Raw genomic sequence first — 14,871 nt, 5'->3', positions numbered from 1 at the left:
CTAAAAGGATAATTCCGGAATATCTCATTGTTTAGTGATATAGGTCACTTATTATTGGGACAAAATCTAAAATCAAATAGGTCATTTAGGAGTGGGACGGAGGGAGTATATACAAATTTGAGGTACTCACCGCATAATCAACTCATCAAGCTACCCTTAACCTACCTGGCTGTCGGTTCTTAACCACCACAACAATATTTAGTACGGTCCCACCAAGAACAGGAATACGGAAAAGTGTTAAACTGGTTCACGTGTTGAAACTGAATACTTACTCAGTGTACAATCTGAGCGTGTTTTTTCCGATTTAGAAATATTAACGGTCCTGATTATTTTAAGTTAAAAGTAGTTCGAGCTTTAGCTTTTATTAGTAGTTTCCGAGTTATTACGAAAAACAATTTCATGTTCCGATTAAATTTTGAAAACCGAAAAAGTTTTAGGGTTTTCTTCGAGGAAGAAGAGAATTTTAAGAAAATTCCTCGAATAAAAAGAAAATAAAATTACAGAAATCATCAGAAATTTGAGGTTTGGTTACAGTTAAAGATCAAGATGATGTTATCGCTGCAAAGCGATAATCGATTACACCATCATCATCAGCAACAACATCAGCAACATCAGCTGCAGCAGATTCCCGGAGGTGGTGTTGGATATTCTAGGGTTTTGTTTGAAGCGGATCGTGATGATGCGTTTGTAATCAAATCAGAACCACAACACCAGCAGCAACATGCGTCTGGATCTCATGAAGGTTATTCGATTAAATTAGTTTAATTCGTTATATGTTTTTTATAGAAATTGATTAGGGTTTAGACTGTTGAATATATTTGGTGTTTCGTGTTGAATCGTCAAATATGAGGATTGATGACTCCTACTGTAAATTGTAAATGTTGAATTTATCAATATATTGAAATTTCTGGTATTAAAAACATGCATGCCTGGCTTGGTGTTAATGATATTTATTTGGACCGCAGTATCGTGTAATTTTAGCTTAGGATTAGGGGGAAAAAAGCCGAAAAGACATGCTAGTTTTCTGATTTCAGGCTATTATTGCCATTAACCAGCTAACATGCTCGGAGCTTTATTGCATGTCATGTGGACTAGTGTGAAACAACTTGGCTTTAAGGAGTTTAGTAGATAGGTGCACAATATTGCAAAATGTTAAAATCTGCATAATTTGATGCGACGTAGTTCTCTGGGAGAGACATGTTTTTGTGTAGCCTGTTCTGTTGTTTAGATAGCTAAATTATTAATTTGCGGATTTAACGTTTTTTTTATGAATCCCAAAACATCTAGTTTAGTGTTTTGTTAACTCGGTAACCAAGCATAAGAAGAGTTGAGAGAGAGGGATTTCTGGTTTGAGACTTCGAACTATCACATTGTCTAAGAGCGACCAGTGAACATTATATAGAAGGTTATATTTGTGATTTTTGAAGTCACTTTAACATTTTTCTCTATTGCTTCTAGGATAATTAATAGAATAAGAAGCGGTTTATGTAGTTTTTCGACATTTTATGTCCACCTCATTTCAGTTGCAAAGTTTTCCCATCATCTCAGAGATGGGAGTCACCTTGCATCTAACATGTTGAGAATGTTTGCTGTATCTCTAGGAGGCACATATGACTTGTAATATCTGGATAAGCCCTGTCATGTGCAATTTGCAGAAGTTCTCTAATTCATTGGTGAGGATATACATCAAACTTAGGATTTTTTTTTTCTTGTTATGAAACTTGATTATCACTGGAGCAGTCTAAGTTGGGTCGTCTGACAATTTTTTTTAACAAAAAACAAGTTACAATCCTCTGGACACCAAGGAAAAGTTGTCTCTCTGTCGAGCAAATATTTAGATATTGTAGAAGGAAAAAAAAACTATCTTGTTGTAGTCTGTGGAGTTTCTGCTTGACATGATTGTAGTTATTAACTTATCGACTGGCTAGCTAGGCCTCTGTAGACACTTGGATTTTCCTTTGTGGCACTTCTAAAGTCTATCTTTGTTTTTAACCCTTTCTCACCCCCTGGTTCAGCCTCAGCCCCGTCCTGTTATCACTTTAACTGGATCTGGACTGTTAAGATGATCTGCATTTCCTCTTCACCTCAAAATGGACTTTTAGTATATGTATGAGTAAACATTGATTTACAAGTATTAAGTAACAATATTGAAAGAATTTGGTGTGTTAACATGTGTTTGTGTGTTTGGTACAGTGGATGAAGATACACTATTGTCCCTTGCACATCAGAAATACAGATCTGGGAACTATAAACAGGCTTTGGATCACAGCAGTGCTATTTATGAGAGAAGCCCTCGTCGCACTGATAATCTTCTCCTTTTGGGTGCTATTCATTATCAGGTTGATTCTTGAATCATCATTGCTTTTGCAGTTCTTCAATTAATTTGGACGGAACCTGATGCTGTTCCTTTATTATGGCTTTATGTTTCTCTAGCTAGTACTTTGGTGCCTTGTGATTAATTTTTCGATACGGTAAGTAGTGTCTGGCATTAAATCTGTTATCGTGCCTCTTCAGTTACATGATTTTGACACGTGCATCGTGAAAAATGAAGAAGCTGTGTTCATTGACCCAACATTCGCTGAATGCTATGGAAACATGGCAAATGCTTGGAAGGTAACTGCTACACTTTATTTTACTCCGGCGTTCTTACTGTTTTCTTCCACGTTTTATGGTACAATGATAACTTGGTTTTTCATTTGTACGGTTTGTGTGGAGTTCATTTTTTTTTCTTGGTTTTCCTACACAGGAAAAAGGGAATATTGATCGTGCAATCTACTATTATTTGCGGGCTATTGAGGTGTGTATATCTTGTTGAGAAGCTCACTAGTCTCATTATAAAATGTTGGAGTGATCTGTTTCTGTTCGAGGCATAATATGCTTATAGAGACGCTGTTGACTTCTATTATGTCATTGGAGGTTTCAATAATCTCACAATGGTTGAAGTTCAAATGGTGATAATTTGCATAAGAGTATGGTTTCTGACGTCTTTATCTTAACAATATGTGGTTTCCAGAAGCAGCGGATTTGTTCAAGATATATCCATGAATATGTCTTCTTTTTGGAGATGATCTTTTCTGCCCTTCCAGTGTTTTAGTGGCCCTTGGTCTAGTATGATGTTCTAGTGGCCCTTTGGTCTAGTATGATATATATGCTATGTAGCTTGCATCCTCTTAGACAATCAGCTGACACTTATGTACAAGGTAACGATTCTGTGTGGGATCATGAAACAGGGAAAAATGGGCAATCTGGTGCTACAATGTTGTATAACATGAATAAACCGATTTTGTGGCTAAGTTACTTTGTTGTTATCTTTATTTGATAAATGCGTCAGTTCTTTATATGTTTCTGCTAGATTTGACGTCTTTTCTCGTCTCGTAAAAGCCAATACCATGTAAAATTATTAGTTTTTGTGGAGCCTGTCAGTGGTGTGAATTGGATATTCTTAAGATTCCTTACTGCTAGTTGGTTGGCATATTGGTTAGTTAGTGTGCACGTAGTCTTCGTTCTATATATTAGTATAACTAATTACTTAGGAGGAAAAATGATTTTTTAGGGCAACCTTTGAATTCAAAGGGCACAATTTGGTATGCTGGGATGGAAATTGTAATTTAATTTCCTACAAGTTATTTGTCTAGAGAATTGTGGAGTAATGAAACTGTGCTGCTTAGTCAGAACATTCTTGTCTCCATTTTGTTCGTTATGGACCATAAAAGCTAGTTTCAAACATGGCGTTAGTAGCTTTCCAGCGGTTTGTTGTCTACCTTCTCTCCAGGATCGTGAATAGTGATTGCATAGTGGCCTTTGAAGATGTCAATCCCTTGTATAGAAGGAGGTTTATGTCTTGTTTAAAAAGATAATTAAAGTTGTTCTTTTCATATTGCTCTTTCAGAAAGCTTGCTTTTCTTTCATGTTTGTAGTTGTATCTACACATATCTTGGCATAATCTTCCTCGGTACTCCGTTGACAACTTTGTTGTTCTTTTTGCTTTTCCAGCTACGCCCAAATTTCAGTGATGCTTGGTCCAACTTAGCTAGTGCTTACATGCGTAAAGGACGATGCGAAGAGGCTATCAAGTGCTGTCACCAGGCTCTTGCACTAAACCCTGGATTGGTATTATCTTTGTTTGATTTTACGATCTCTTCTGTAATGTCTTGGACCCTTGGTCTTGTTTAGTTACTCACTAGTGACATGTTTCAATTTGGACAGGTTGATGCTCATAGCAACCTCGGTAATCTGATGAAAGCAAAAGGATTAGTGCAGGAGGTAAATGCAAGAACCAAGGGTTTTATGGACTTGGCGATATATGCACCCATGTAGTCTTAAGTGGATTAGTCCTAGTATAAAGTCTTTTCTGCTTAGGTGTTCGAAAGTAGATCTTTTTTATGAGTGAACTATCTTTAAGTCATTGTTATTTTGCCGTAACATTGGAGGCTTTGTTCTTTTACACCCAGAACATTCTGATTCCAAATCATATATACATTATGCAGGCATATAAGTGCTATCTGGAGGCCCTCCGTATTCAACCAACTTTTGCTATTGCATGGTCAAACCTTGCAGGTCTTTTTATGGAAGCAGGTGATCTTAACAGAGCGGCTCAGTACTATAAGGTACCTGATGTGATAATATGTAGCCTAGTTTGGCTGAAGATTCTTTGTTTTTTCCTATATTTGTTGGTATACGGGTTCATTTCCCATGGCTCGAAACTTGGATGCATGCGTTCTCACAATTTATATTCTCGTTCAGGAAGCTGTGAAATTCAAGCCAACATTCGCTGATGCCTATTTAAACCTAGGAAATGTATATAAGGTAAGCTGTATTATAAGATTGGTAGAGACAAATAGCATTGAGATTAGTGAGAAACAAGATTTTTCTTTTGCTTTTTCCAGGCCCTTGGAATGCCTCAGGAAGCTATTGCATGTTACCAGCGTGCTCTTCAGGCTCGTCCGGACAATGCAGTGGCTTTTGGTTAGTACCATAATCAATTGTCATTTCTATGCTATGGTTATTTTATGATCCAAGATTAGAAATCAAATGGGGTTCATCTTGTCATCTTGCGATTTTTATTCTAATTGTAATTACTGAGTTGCACATATTACTTAACTCATACCCCTATATATGTCAATAACAACATCAACACTGGCTTGCTTGGAACTTCAGACTTGATTGATTCATTTCTCAATCATTAATTCAATAAAAACAATCTTATCATTTAGAATTCAGTTGAAGATAATCGAGTTAGCCCACAAAGAACTCTATTCAACAAGACTTTAGGCTTCGGAGTTGGATGAACTTGAGAGGACTTGGCTACATTTTATCACATCCTTGCTAGGCCCCAAGCAGGGTTATTTTTGCTGGCCAATGGATCTGGTTTTGGTCTAGCATGTATCTCTATAGGAAACCGCATCCTGGCATGATCATCGTAATGGGATTGTGGACTGGTGGAAAGTGACGGACCTGGAGGGTGGCTGCGGGGTGATCTTCAAACCAACCCTAAAAACGATTTTTTCCAATATTCTAGAATTTTTTCTATAGCCCCCTAGTTTAACATATAGTCCATCCCTATTGTTGTAGCCCTCATATGCTTTCGTTCCTACTTCCGTCACTGCTGGTGGGCCTGATTTTGTTGTTAATGTGAATTTGTATATGACGATAGTAGATTCGAGGTTTCTTCTGGAATTAAATTATAATAAAATTTCGCAGGGAATCTTGGTAGTACATACTATGAGCAAGGTCAGATGGATTTGGCAATTCTCCATTTTAAGCAAGCAATTACGTGTGATTCGGGATATGTGGAAGCATACAACAACCTAGTAGGTCCTTTTATTTTGTTGAGGGTCGATTTTCGAATATATATTTTTGTACTTCTTTTTGCCTAATGACGACTTAGATCTGACGAGTGTTGGATTCTGCAAGGGTAATGCACTTAAAGATGCCGGCAGGGTTGAAGAAGCAATCCATTGTTATCGTGTGAGTATATAATCTTCTAATCGTTCTCGCGTTCCTCTAATCTGGGTTTTAATATTTGTTTTTCTTTACTGGTCATTGATTAAAGTTTTCTTCTTGAATATAGTCATGCATCACGTTCCAGCCTAACCACCCCCAGGCTTTAACCAACCTCGGAAACATATATATGGAATGGTATATTTTCTATTTGAGTTTGGTAGTATCTAAATTTATATTTGAGGTATGTCTTCCCAAGAATCCCAACAACTCCTATCCATGCATTCATGCAGGAACATGCTGAGTGCTGCTGCAACATGTTATAAGGCCACATTAACTGCAACAACTGGGTTATCTGCTCCTTTCAGTAACTTAGCTATAATTTACAAAAAACAGGTTCTCCACTTACAATTCTCAGATCGTCACCATTAATTTTCTCGAATTCTCACCATTTGCTGATTTGCTTGGATTATGAATTAGATGTAAACAATATGTTTTTTCTGCTGAGCAGTCTTGGTGTTGTTACGAAGGTCTGATTAGGTCACCCCTCATTGTCTTTATGAATTTGTAGGGAAATTATGCCGATGCTATATCTTGTTACAGTGAGGTTCTACGAATAGATCCATTGGCAGCTGATGTTCTTGTTAATAGGGGAAATACATTTAAAGAGATCGGTAGAGTTAGTGAGGCAATTCAGGATTATTTGCGAGCTGTTAATATCAGGCCGACTATGGCAGAAGCGCATGCAAATTTGGCTTCAGCTTATAAAGACAGGTTGTCTTTTTAACTGTACAAAATCTGATAGGCTAGTCTGCATAGTATGACATGTATATATATTTGGAGTGGAAGAGCATTTTTAATGCACAGACATATCATTATTCATTTGCATGAATTGCAGTGGACATGTGGAGGCGGCTATTAAGAGCTATAACCAAGCACTGGTTCTGCGTCCCGACTTTCCTGAAGCAACTTGTAACCTTCTACATACACTGCAGGTATTTTTTGCGCTTCTTCAGTTTTGAGTTTCAAGTGCTGTAGTTATTTTACTTTGTCCACTTTTTAGGTCCTTGTCATGTGTACGCTGTGATATCCGCTCCAATGATATAGTTTGTGGCATAAGAGCTTTAAATGAACTTGTTAGCCTTTCGAAAATCAGTTAAACAGCCTGTTTTTAATGTAGCATGCATCGTTGATCCTAAATTATTATGGCTTAACCATTTAGTATGCTTGAGTATAAGGGAATTCAGTTATGCTTGGGTCGCATATGGAAAAGAATACTTGTCCCTAGACACCCTTGATCCTTTTAGTTTGCGCCTGTTCAGTGTAAATGGTATAATATGCAAGGGAGAGAGTCATAGCCCAATTTGCGAGGTTAATGATTTCGGATTGATGCATGATATGTACAACCGGTGAGGGTTCACCATGCCAAGTTGCAAGAGCCTGTAATTATATATTAGTTTGAGCCACTACTGATTTATATTGCTGTTGAACTTGGGAGCCCCTCCCTTTGGGATATCTGTGTCTCAAGGCTTAGTTTCCATCGTAAAAAAGGTTTTCCAGGAGCCATAAATGGATTAGCTCAATAGACTGTATTAAGTAAGGGTGTACTGCTTAAATTTCCTATGAAAACTTTTATGTGATCTTTTGATACTTCCTCAGTGTGTCTGCAATTGGGATGATCGAGACAGCAAGTTCAGAGAAGTTGAAGGGATTATAAGGAGACAAATAAAGGTTATAGCCATTCTGGGATTATCCATCCGGCATTCCCACTTTTGTATTTGATTTTTTTGGTTAGAGTATTTTTTACAAGTCTTAACACTATTGGTTTGACTGTGTTGTGCACTCCAGATGTCAGTTCTTCCAAGTGTGCAACCTTTTCACGCGATTGCCTACCCCATTGACCCAGTCCTTGCTCTTGAAATCAGGTCTGTTTTCTGATTTCCTTTTATTTGTTATGTGAAACCATTCAGTAAGATGTATCTAGCAATCTGTTATTTATTCATATATCACTTTTTGTTCTTGTAGTGGTAAATATGCTGCACATTGTTCTTTGATTGCTTCCCGCTTTGCTCTTCCACCATTCAGTCACCCCCCTCGAATTCCTGTAAAGAGTGATATTAGAAGTTTGCGCCTAAGAGTTGGGTAAGTTCTCCAGCTGGAACTTATGGGTAACATATATCTTGCAATCTGTTGTTTGTTTATTTTATCTGAAAAGTTTTTTTTTTTTTTTTATATATTTTTCTTATCCAGTTATGTGAGCAGTGACTTCGGTAACCACCCCCTATCCCATCTCATGGGTTCAGTATTTGGGATGCATAACAGAGAAAATGTTGAGGTCCGTATAGATATGTTATTTTTTCTCTCTTTCTCATCCTTTTTCTATTAGCATTCTCATTCTTCTCTTTACATGCGAATCCTTATTCGTGCAGGTATTCTGTTATGGCCTAAGTCAGAATGACGGAACTGAATGGAGACAGCGCATCCAATCTGAGGCCGAGCACTTCGTAGATGTCTCTGGGTTGTCTTCTGATGTGATTGCCCGATTAATTAACGAGGATAAGATACAAATCCTGATCAACCTTAATGGTTATACAAAGGTATCTCCTTTTTTTTTGTTGTTTCCTTTTCCTTTCATGAATGGTTCAATTAAAAAAATTCAATAGCATCTGGAATTGAAAATGGATAATGTTGATATTAATGCTGTGTTAATTCCACAGGGTGCAAGAAATGAAATATTTGCAATGCAGCCTGCACCCATCCAGGTCTCATACATGGGTTTCCCTGGAACCACCGGTGCGAACTACATAGATTATTTGGTTACTGACGAGGTTGTACCAACATTCTTATTTTTATTTCATGTTACTTTATGAAAGCATGTAATATTTAGTTAATTCATATTATTCCTCCCACTGCAGTTTGTTTCTCCAACTGGGTACTCACACATTTACTCTGAGAAGCTCGTCCATCTCCCACACTGTTACTTTGTCAATGATTACAAACAGGTGAGTATTTGTATAAGAAACTTCGTATTTTTACATATCTTTATTTTATCCTTGTGAATTCTGGCTTAATCTCTACTATTATGGAGCATATGTCCAATGCTGTAGAGGACCAATTTGTTTCATATATGGGCCAAATACCTTGCTCTACCTCTTAGGTCCTCTTGTCCTGGTTTTTGGACCTTCAACCTGCATGTTTTCGCGTTAGAAGCCTGTTCTTGTTTTTTTTTTTCTTTTGGTGCTTGTGTTTAAATACCCTTCATGATATCCGCTATGCTATCTCATTTTTTATCAACACGAAATCTAGTACTTGCCGTGGGCTTTCTTTCCACAAGGCATGCCATCATGGTTGTGCTAACCTAGATCCAGAGTCTTTTGATAGCCACGTAAACAAATGCGCGTCTGGCTATTCAATGTATTTATTGATGGTTATTCCAAGGCACTGTACTGATCAATGTGTATCTAGCTATCTTTTGTCTCTTACGATGCTTTCTCTTTTCTCAGAAAAATCGTGATGTACTTGATCCAAACTGTCAGCACAAGCGGTCTGATTATGGATTGCCTGAAGACAAATTCATTTTTGCGTGCTTCAATCAGTTGTACAAGATGGACCCAGAAATCTTTATTACTTGGTATTTTTCTTTCTTTTCCCCGACCATTGTCATTCAAAAGTAGGGTTAGTTGTTGTGTATGGGTTCTCACCTTAAATTCACATTTGCACGACTAGTTATGATCACACAATCGTTTTTCTGCAGGTGCAATATTCTTAAACGTGTCCCAAATAGTGCACTTTGGCTTCTAAGATTTCCAGCTGCCGGCGAGACGAGACTTCGTGCATGTATGTGGGTTGACAGTCGTGCATTTATTTTTATTTTTACGTTAGTCATGCTTTTTACCTAGTAATTGTTTATGCTTACTATCCCGAAAATGAAGTAAGTTTGGTGATTCTAATCTCTAAAACTTGATCTCTCTAATGCCTTTCTCCATCATTCTCAGTTGCTGCTGCAGAAGGAGTGCAACCAGATCGGATTATCTTTACTGATGTTGCCATGAAAAGTGAACACATTAGACGTAGTGCTCTAGCAGATCTATTCCTTGACACGTAAGCTCGCTACTGATCAGTTGTCCCCTATGTTTTGAATTGGGTTTGCTGTTGTTTTCTATTACTGCGTCAAATTGTTTTAGGTTCATATCTTTTCGGGGGATGAGTTAATGTTTTTGCTTGTGTAGGCCATTATGCAATGCACACACAACTGGAACAGATGTTCTCTGGGCTGGTTTGCCTATGGTGACTCTGCCCCTGGAGAAGATGGCTACCAGAGTTGCTGGTTCACTGTGTCTGGCTACTGGAGTTGGAGAGGAGATGATTGTCCACAGGTAAATCTTAACATTATTACCGCAAAAAAGGACAGTTAGCCCTTAGGGTTAGGATAAATGGTACTATCGTGGGGCTAATTTTTTTTCACCGATGGGGTTGAGTCGTTTCATGCAACTGAACCCAACTGAACAATGAAGCTGCTTGGCACCTTTGATGTCATAATGGTATTAAATGAGCCGTATGCGCAAGTTAATAGTCGTTACTGAAAACATACCTTACACATTCTTGGTGTTGTTCAAAAGAAGTTTGGGATATGTTTGTTGATGTTTTTACCATTGTCTTGTTGTGCTCTTGGTTTTATATAGTATGAAGGAGTACGAGGAGAAGGCAGTATCACTGGCTGAGAATCGTCCAAAGCTCCTGGCTCTCACTAACAAACTAAAAGCAGTTCGTTTGACTTGTCCCTTATTCGACACTGCACGCTGGGTATGTATTGTTTTTAGCTGGTGCGACCAATAAAAATAATGTAGACTTGGTTTTCTTAATCAGTTATATGCTATACATGAGAGCACAAATGATTACAGTTCTTAGCTTGAATCCATGACTTACTTTAACCTGAGTGGAGGTCTGGAAGAGACACCACTGGGATTGTATGTTGTTGGTTGTTTTGACTACCAAATCGGGACATAACTTGGTAGCATTTTGTCGAAGGTGTTTAATTTGTTTAAAGAGATTGGGTTAAATTTGTACAAAGTCAGCTGATATTTACCGATTTAAAAATTTTCAGGTGCGGAATCTGGAAAGGTCATATTTCAAGATGTGGAATATCTACTGTTCAAGCGAGGCTCCCCGGCACTTTAAGGTAACGGAGGATGATACTGACTTCCCGTACAACAGATAGAGTTGGCGAAAGGTAATATACGTGGTTTGTAGATAAAACAAAAAAAGTGCAAGAAAAATATAAATCGATATAGTTGGGAGGTTCAGAGGTTAGTTCTAACCAACTCCTTGTTTGTTCAAGGGAGTCGTTGGGTCCAGTCTAATTTGGTGAGAGAAATGAAGTATATCTACATATATATACATATACAAGGGGGAGAGGAGATGGATAGATAGTTAATATTGTTTTCTTCTTGTTCTTTCGTTTGTTGGAGACCAAAATTTAGTAAAATAGTGCTTTAAACAATTGTAGCAGCGTAGTACCCATTTGAGAATGAAATCTGTGAAATTTGCCAAATATTACCAGAAGATACCTGTTTGACCAAGTTATTCATAACTTAGAATCTAGGCACCCTTGTATTGACCTATTTTCCTGATGGTGTTGCATTTAGCGAATATATACTTAAGCCAGATGAACCATGTTTCCTAAAAGTGTAGGCCGAGGTTAGAACCATTTTTGTTGGCTCTTTTGGTGTGGTTCCCCGCCTTCGATCAGAGTGGGCTGGATTTGCCGAGTATATGGATTCCATACTGGAAATTGCCAGTCAAATACCTTGGTAAGCAAGAGTAAATGTAAAGAGATGAGGCTTCAGCTCTTGAACCTCCTACTCTGGTGCTTCAACTCTTACTTTGTTGTGATTTGTCTGTCACCTTGCTAGGGAGGGCACCGCAATATAAGACTGATTGGGTTCTAGCAAGTTGATTAGTGTTTGCTATGAAGCCGCTAAATTGTGCCTGTTGAACACGATTTCATCATCTACCGGTAATCATGATTCCTCTATCAGCTGGTTTTTAAGTGGTACAAGGTACTGCTTTCTGTGGAAAATTGTGGTTTGAATTTCGCAACAGAGATTCTGGTGGTAATGTCCAAGTTAGTGAGAATTGAACCTACAAAGAATCAATCCTGCAACCGCTTTTAGTGGTATTGGGAACTTACATCATCAGTTCAAGGCTCCCAAGTGTTCATGAAATGTCATTTTAGGTTGGGTGTTCCTAGTGATAAGAATGTTCCATTAATCCCCAAGATATTTTGGTTGAGTGGATATGACCAACATTATAATGCACTACTAAAACACCTTGTCTGACGAAATCTTCCTTTCATTGTCAGTCAGAAAGATAAGTTAACTGAACTTTCATTTCATAAAAATCCTCCCACTTTCTTATTTATGGCATAAGTCGGCTGTTAAACCAAACATTTGGCCTCCTAATTAAAACATAAAGCCACGAATTGCTTCTTCTTTTCTAAATTAGAGAAGGCAAACAGCAAGGGCAAAGAGAGAACTAAGTTGTACAACAAAGAGAGAACATTTTCCTTTTTCTTTGCATCATTCTTTTGCCTTTTCACATTATTGCCACTATTATAAGTAAAAGGTTTCATGAAATTGTTGTCATTTTGTGTGAGGCAAAAATTGGGTGGATTTTGAAATGGAAATATAATGGATGTGGAACAAAATTGTCCCCATTCTTTGGTTATGTACTCGAATGCCCTATATACACCATGATCCAAAAGAGGGTTCAACTCTAATGGTTAATCCAAAAGAATAAAATACAACTAAATGAAAGAAAATGGACACGGACAATAATAGCAGTTATTTGCTTGGTGCATTTTCATTGGAAATTAAAGCTGGTGGATGGCAGTGAAATGGTGATTCATGCTCCTCCCCTACTCTTTGTTTTCTTCTTGAATTATTTCATAGGAAAACAAAAGAGACTGTCCTTTTTGTTGACTTCTTTTACTGCACACAAATTGGCTACACCATCTCCCTTTTGGTGCCAGGGATATGTAAGATTCTAGGCCTATGATTCTCCCTGGTTTTCCCATAAGTTGAACCTTGATAACACCATAAATACTTTAATACTCCAAGATCTTAAAAGAATCCGGAGCCTTCCACAATCTTAGCGCAATTCCTATGGCAATGAACAATTTTTTTTTTCTTCCATTGAGCCGCGTGGATTAACAAAATGTGTTTTCTACCATGGAAAACTAGATCAAAATTAACATATTTGATTTTCCAGGCCCCACTAATATTTTTTTTAATGTAATATGTTTTGTAGGATAAAGATAAAATATAAAATACAATATTTATTTGAGATAAAATAGGATGAAGTGAGATAAATTAGAATAAAATAAATAAAAAAAGTATTAAAGTAATTGTTGGAAATCAGGAATTGTACTGGGCGTGTGAGGAATAGTCGCGGGCGTTGGAAGAAAATTCGCCAGCGATTGATGATGGATCGCACGTTTCTGGCTCAAACGCCAGCGCTTATTCCACGGTCGCCCGGCCTTCCTTCAAGCGCGCGCTACATGTTCCATCTCACTCAACAAACCAACAAATTTGTTGGTTTGTACGTCCATTTTTCATGTTTGTTGAGTCCATAGTGGGAACAAAATCAACAAACTTCAAGTTTGTTAAGTCCAAAGAAACTGCTCTTAGTCTAAGATACATAGAGTTTTTTTGATCAACATAAATCTGAGTAATCTAGAGAAATTATTATAAATGTAAAAATGATATATCCATATCTGATCTTGTTGAGCAAATACTCATCTGTTTGACATGGAGTTTCTAGTGCACCACCAGCCAGTAAAATAATAAGTTAATGGTGGTACCACAATCCGGCTTTTACCCACGTGCTGGAAAGTAAAAGTCATTTGTGGCGGCTAATAATATCTCTAATACTTTACTATGTATTAATTAAGTTTCTCACATTGAGATAGAGAATGGAAAGAACTAGGAAGGATAGAAGAAATCAAAGAGAGAAAGAATGAAAGTGAAGTGTCTTTATCTCCAATCCCCACCACCACCACCACCACCACCACAGCTTGCTTGACTACTTCTCCTCCCCCACCCCAATCCCACAATGTGGATGGTTCTTCTTTATCCGACCCTACATTTCCACTACTACTACTTTGGACTAACTCACTTTCCTCCCCAACATAAAAATCTAGTCTGAAATCTAACCTCCTGTTTAATTACTAAGACCTTATCAAAAAAACCTCGACCTTTTTAAGAAATTTGACATTTTTCTCTGTTCATTTCCATCCACTCAATGTCCTTCTCACTGTTGAAAAGTCTATCTAACAAACCCATAATTAGAAATGCACGAACACAAAGGAATTTTGACACTGATTGTTTTCTATCCATTGCGTCTGTTAGCGGAAAGTAAAGAGAAAAAATGAAAAGAAAACAACAGCCAGCCTTAGCTGTCTGTCTACTCACTTTGTGTGATGAGGAAATGAGAAGAGTGTGGAAAAAAATAAAGGAAATCAAGTTATCAACAGTAGTACATGACAAACCTAACTTCAATTGATGGGAGAAATTCATGGACGCGGAAAGTGATTGAGAGGTCATCAAAGAGGTGAAATGAAATGAATCAAGTCGAGAACTCATAACAACTTGGAAGTTTCGTTTCATGGTCAAACTAGTTGAATTTATATAAGGCAACTCGTGACCCATGAGATTTTGTCTAAGATAAAGGAATGATTAAGACAGTATATATATTACATAACAGAATGAAGCAAATATCAAATGAAAACAATAACTGATCAGAGAAACATATCACATGATAAACAAATGCAGAAGTTGAGATTATTATTATTATTTCCAAGCAATGTTAAAAAAGAAAACCAAAGGGCAACCAGGATTCATGATTAAGCAGAAGCAGCACCACAACAGCATG

At 37.5% G+C, this 14,871-nt stretch overlaps 1 protein-coding gene across 1 annotated transcript; it reads left to right on the top strand.

Moving 5' to 3' along the window:
• Positions 1-382: 382 nt before the first annotated feature.
• LOC113313905 (probable UDP-N-acetylglucosamine--peptide N-acetylglucosaminyltransferase SEC) lies at positions 383-11,491 on the top strand. Its single transcript, XM_026562680.1, has 28 exons — positions 383-742; positions 2,194-2,339; positions 2,515-2,613; positions 2,747-2,797; positions 3,994-4,110; positions 4,207-4,263; positions 4,488-4,607; positions 4,744-4,806; positions 4,887-4,965; positions 5,701-5,810; positions 5,914-5,967; positions 6,071-6,138; positions 6,234-6,336; positions 6,512-6,714; positions 6,839-6,935; positions 7,600-7,671; positions 7,789-7,865; positions 7,966-8,082; positions 8,191-8,275; positions 8,370-8,537; positions 8,658-8,768; positions 8,856-8,942; positions 9,444-9,571; positions 9,695-9,777; positions 9,936-10,041; positions 10,170-10,316; positions 10,623-10,743; positions 11,045-11,491. Exons 1-28 carry the CDS (start codon positions 547-549, stop codon positions 11,156-11,158), a joined length of 2,979 nt encoding a protein of 992 aa, XP_026418465.1. The 5' UTR covers positions 383-546; the 3' UTR covers positions 11,159-11,491.
• Positions 11,492-14,871: the final 3,380 nt, after the last annotated feature.

The sequence above is a fragment of the Papaver somniferum genome, chromosome 1, assembly GCF_003573695.1.
Source record: "Papaver somniferum cultivar HN1 chromosome 1, ASM357369v1, whole genome shotgun sequence".
Classification (NCBI taxonomy): Eukaryota; Viridiplantae; Streptophyta; class Magnoliopsida; order Ranunculales; family Papaveraceae; genus Papaver; species Papaver somniferum.
The sequence above is the reverse complement of the archived record's forward strand: the minus strand, read 5'-3'. Positions and strand labels throughout refer to the sequence as shown.

Coding starts and splice junctions, on each gene's coding strand:
- LOC113313905 (XM_026562680.1), top strand. CDS start 547: ATGATGTTATCGCTGCAAAGCGATAATCGATTACACCATCATCATCAG. Junction 7,672..7,788: donor TTATAAGGAGACAAATAAAG/GTTATAGCCATT, acceptor TGTGCACTCCAG/ATGTCAGTTCTTCCAAGTGT. Junction 10,042..10,169: donor GCAGATCTATTCCTTGACAC/GTAAGCTCGCTA, acceptor TTGCTTGTGTAG/GCCATTATGCAATGCACACA.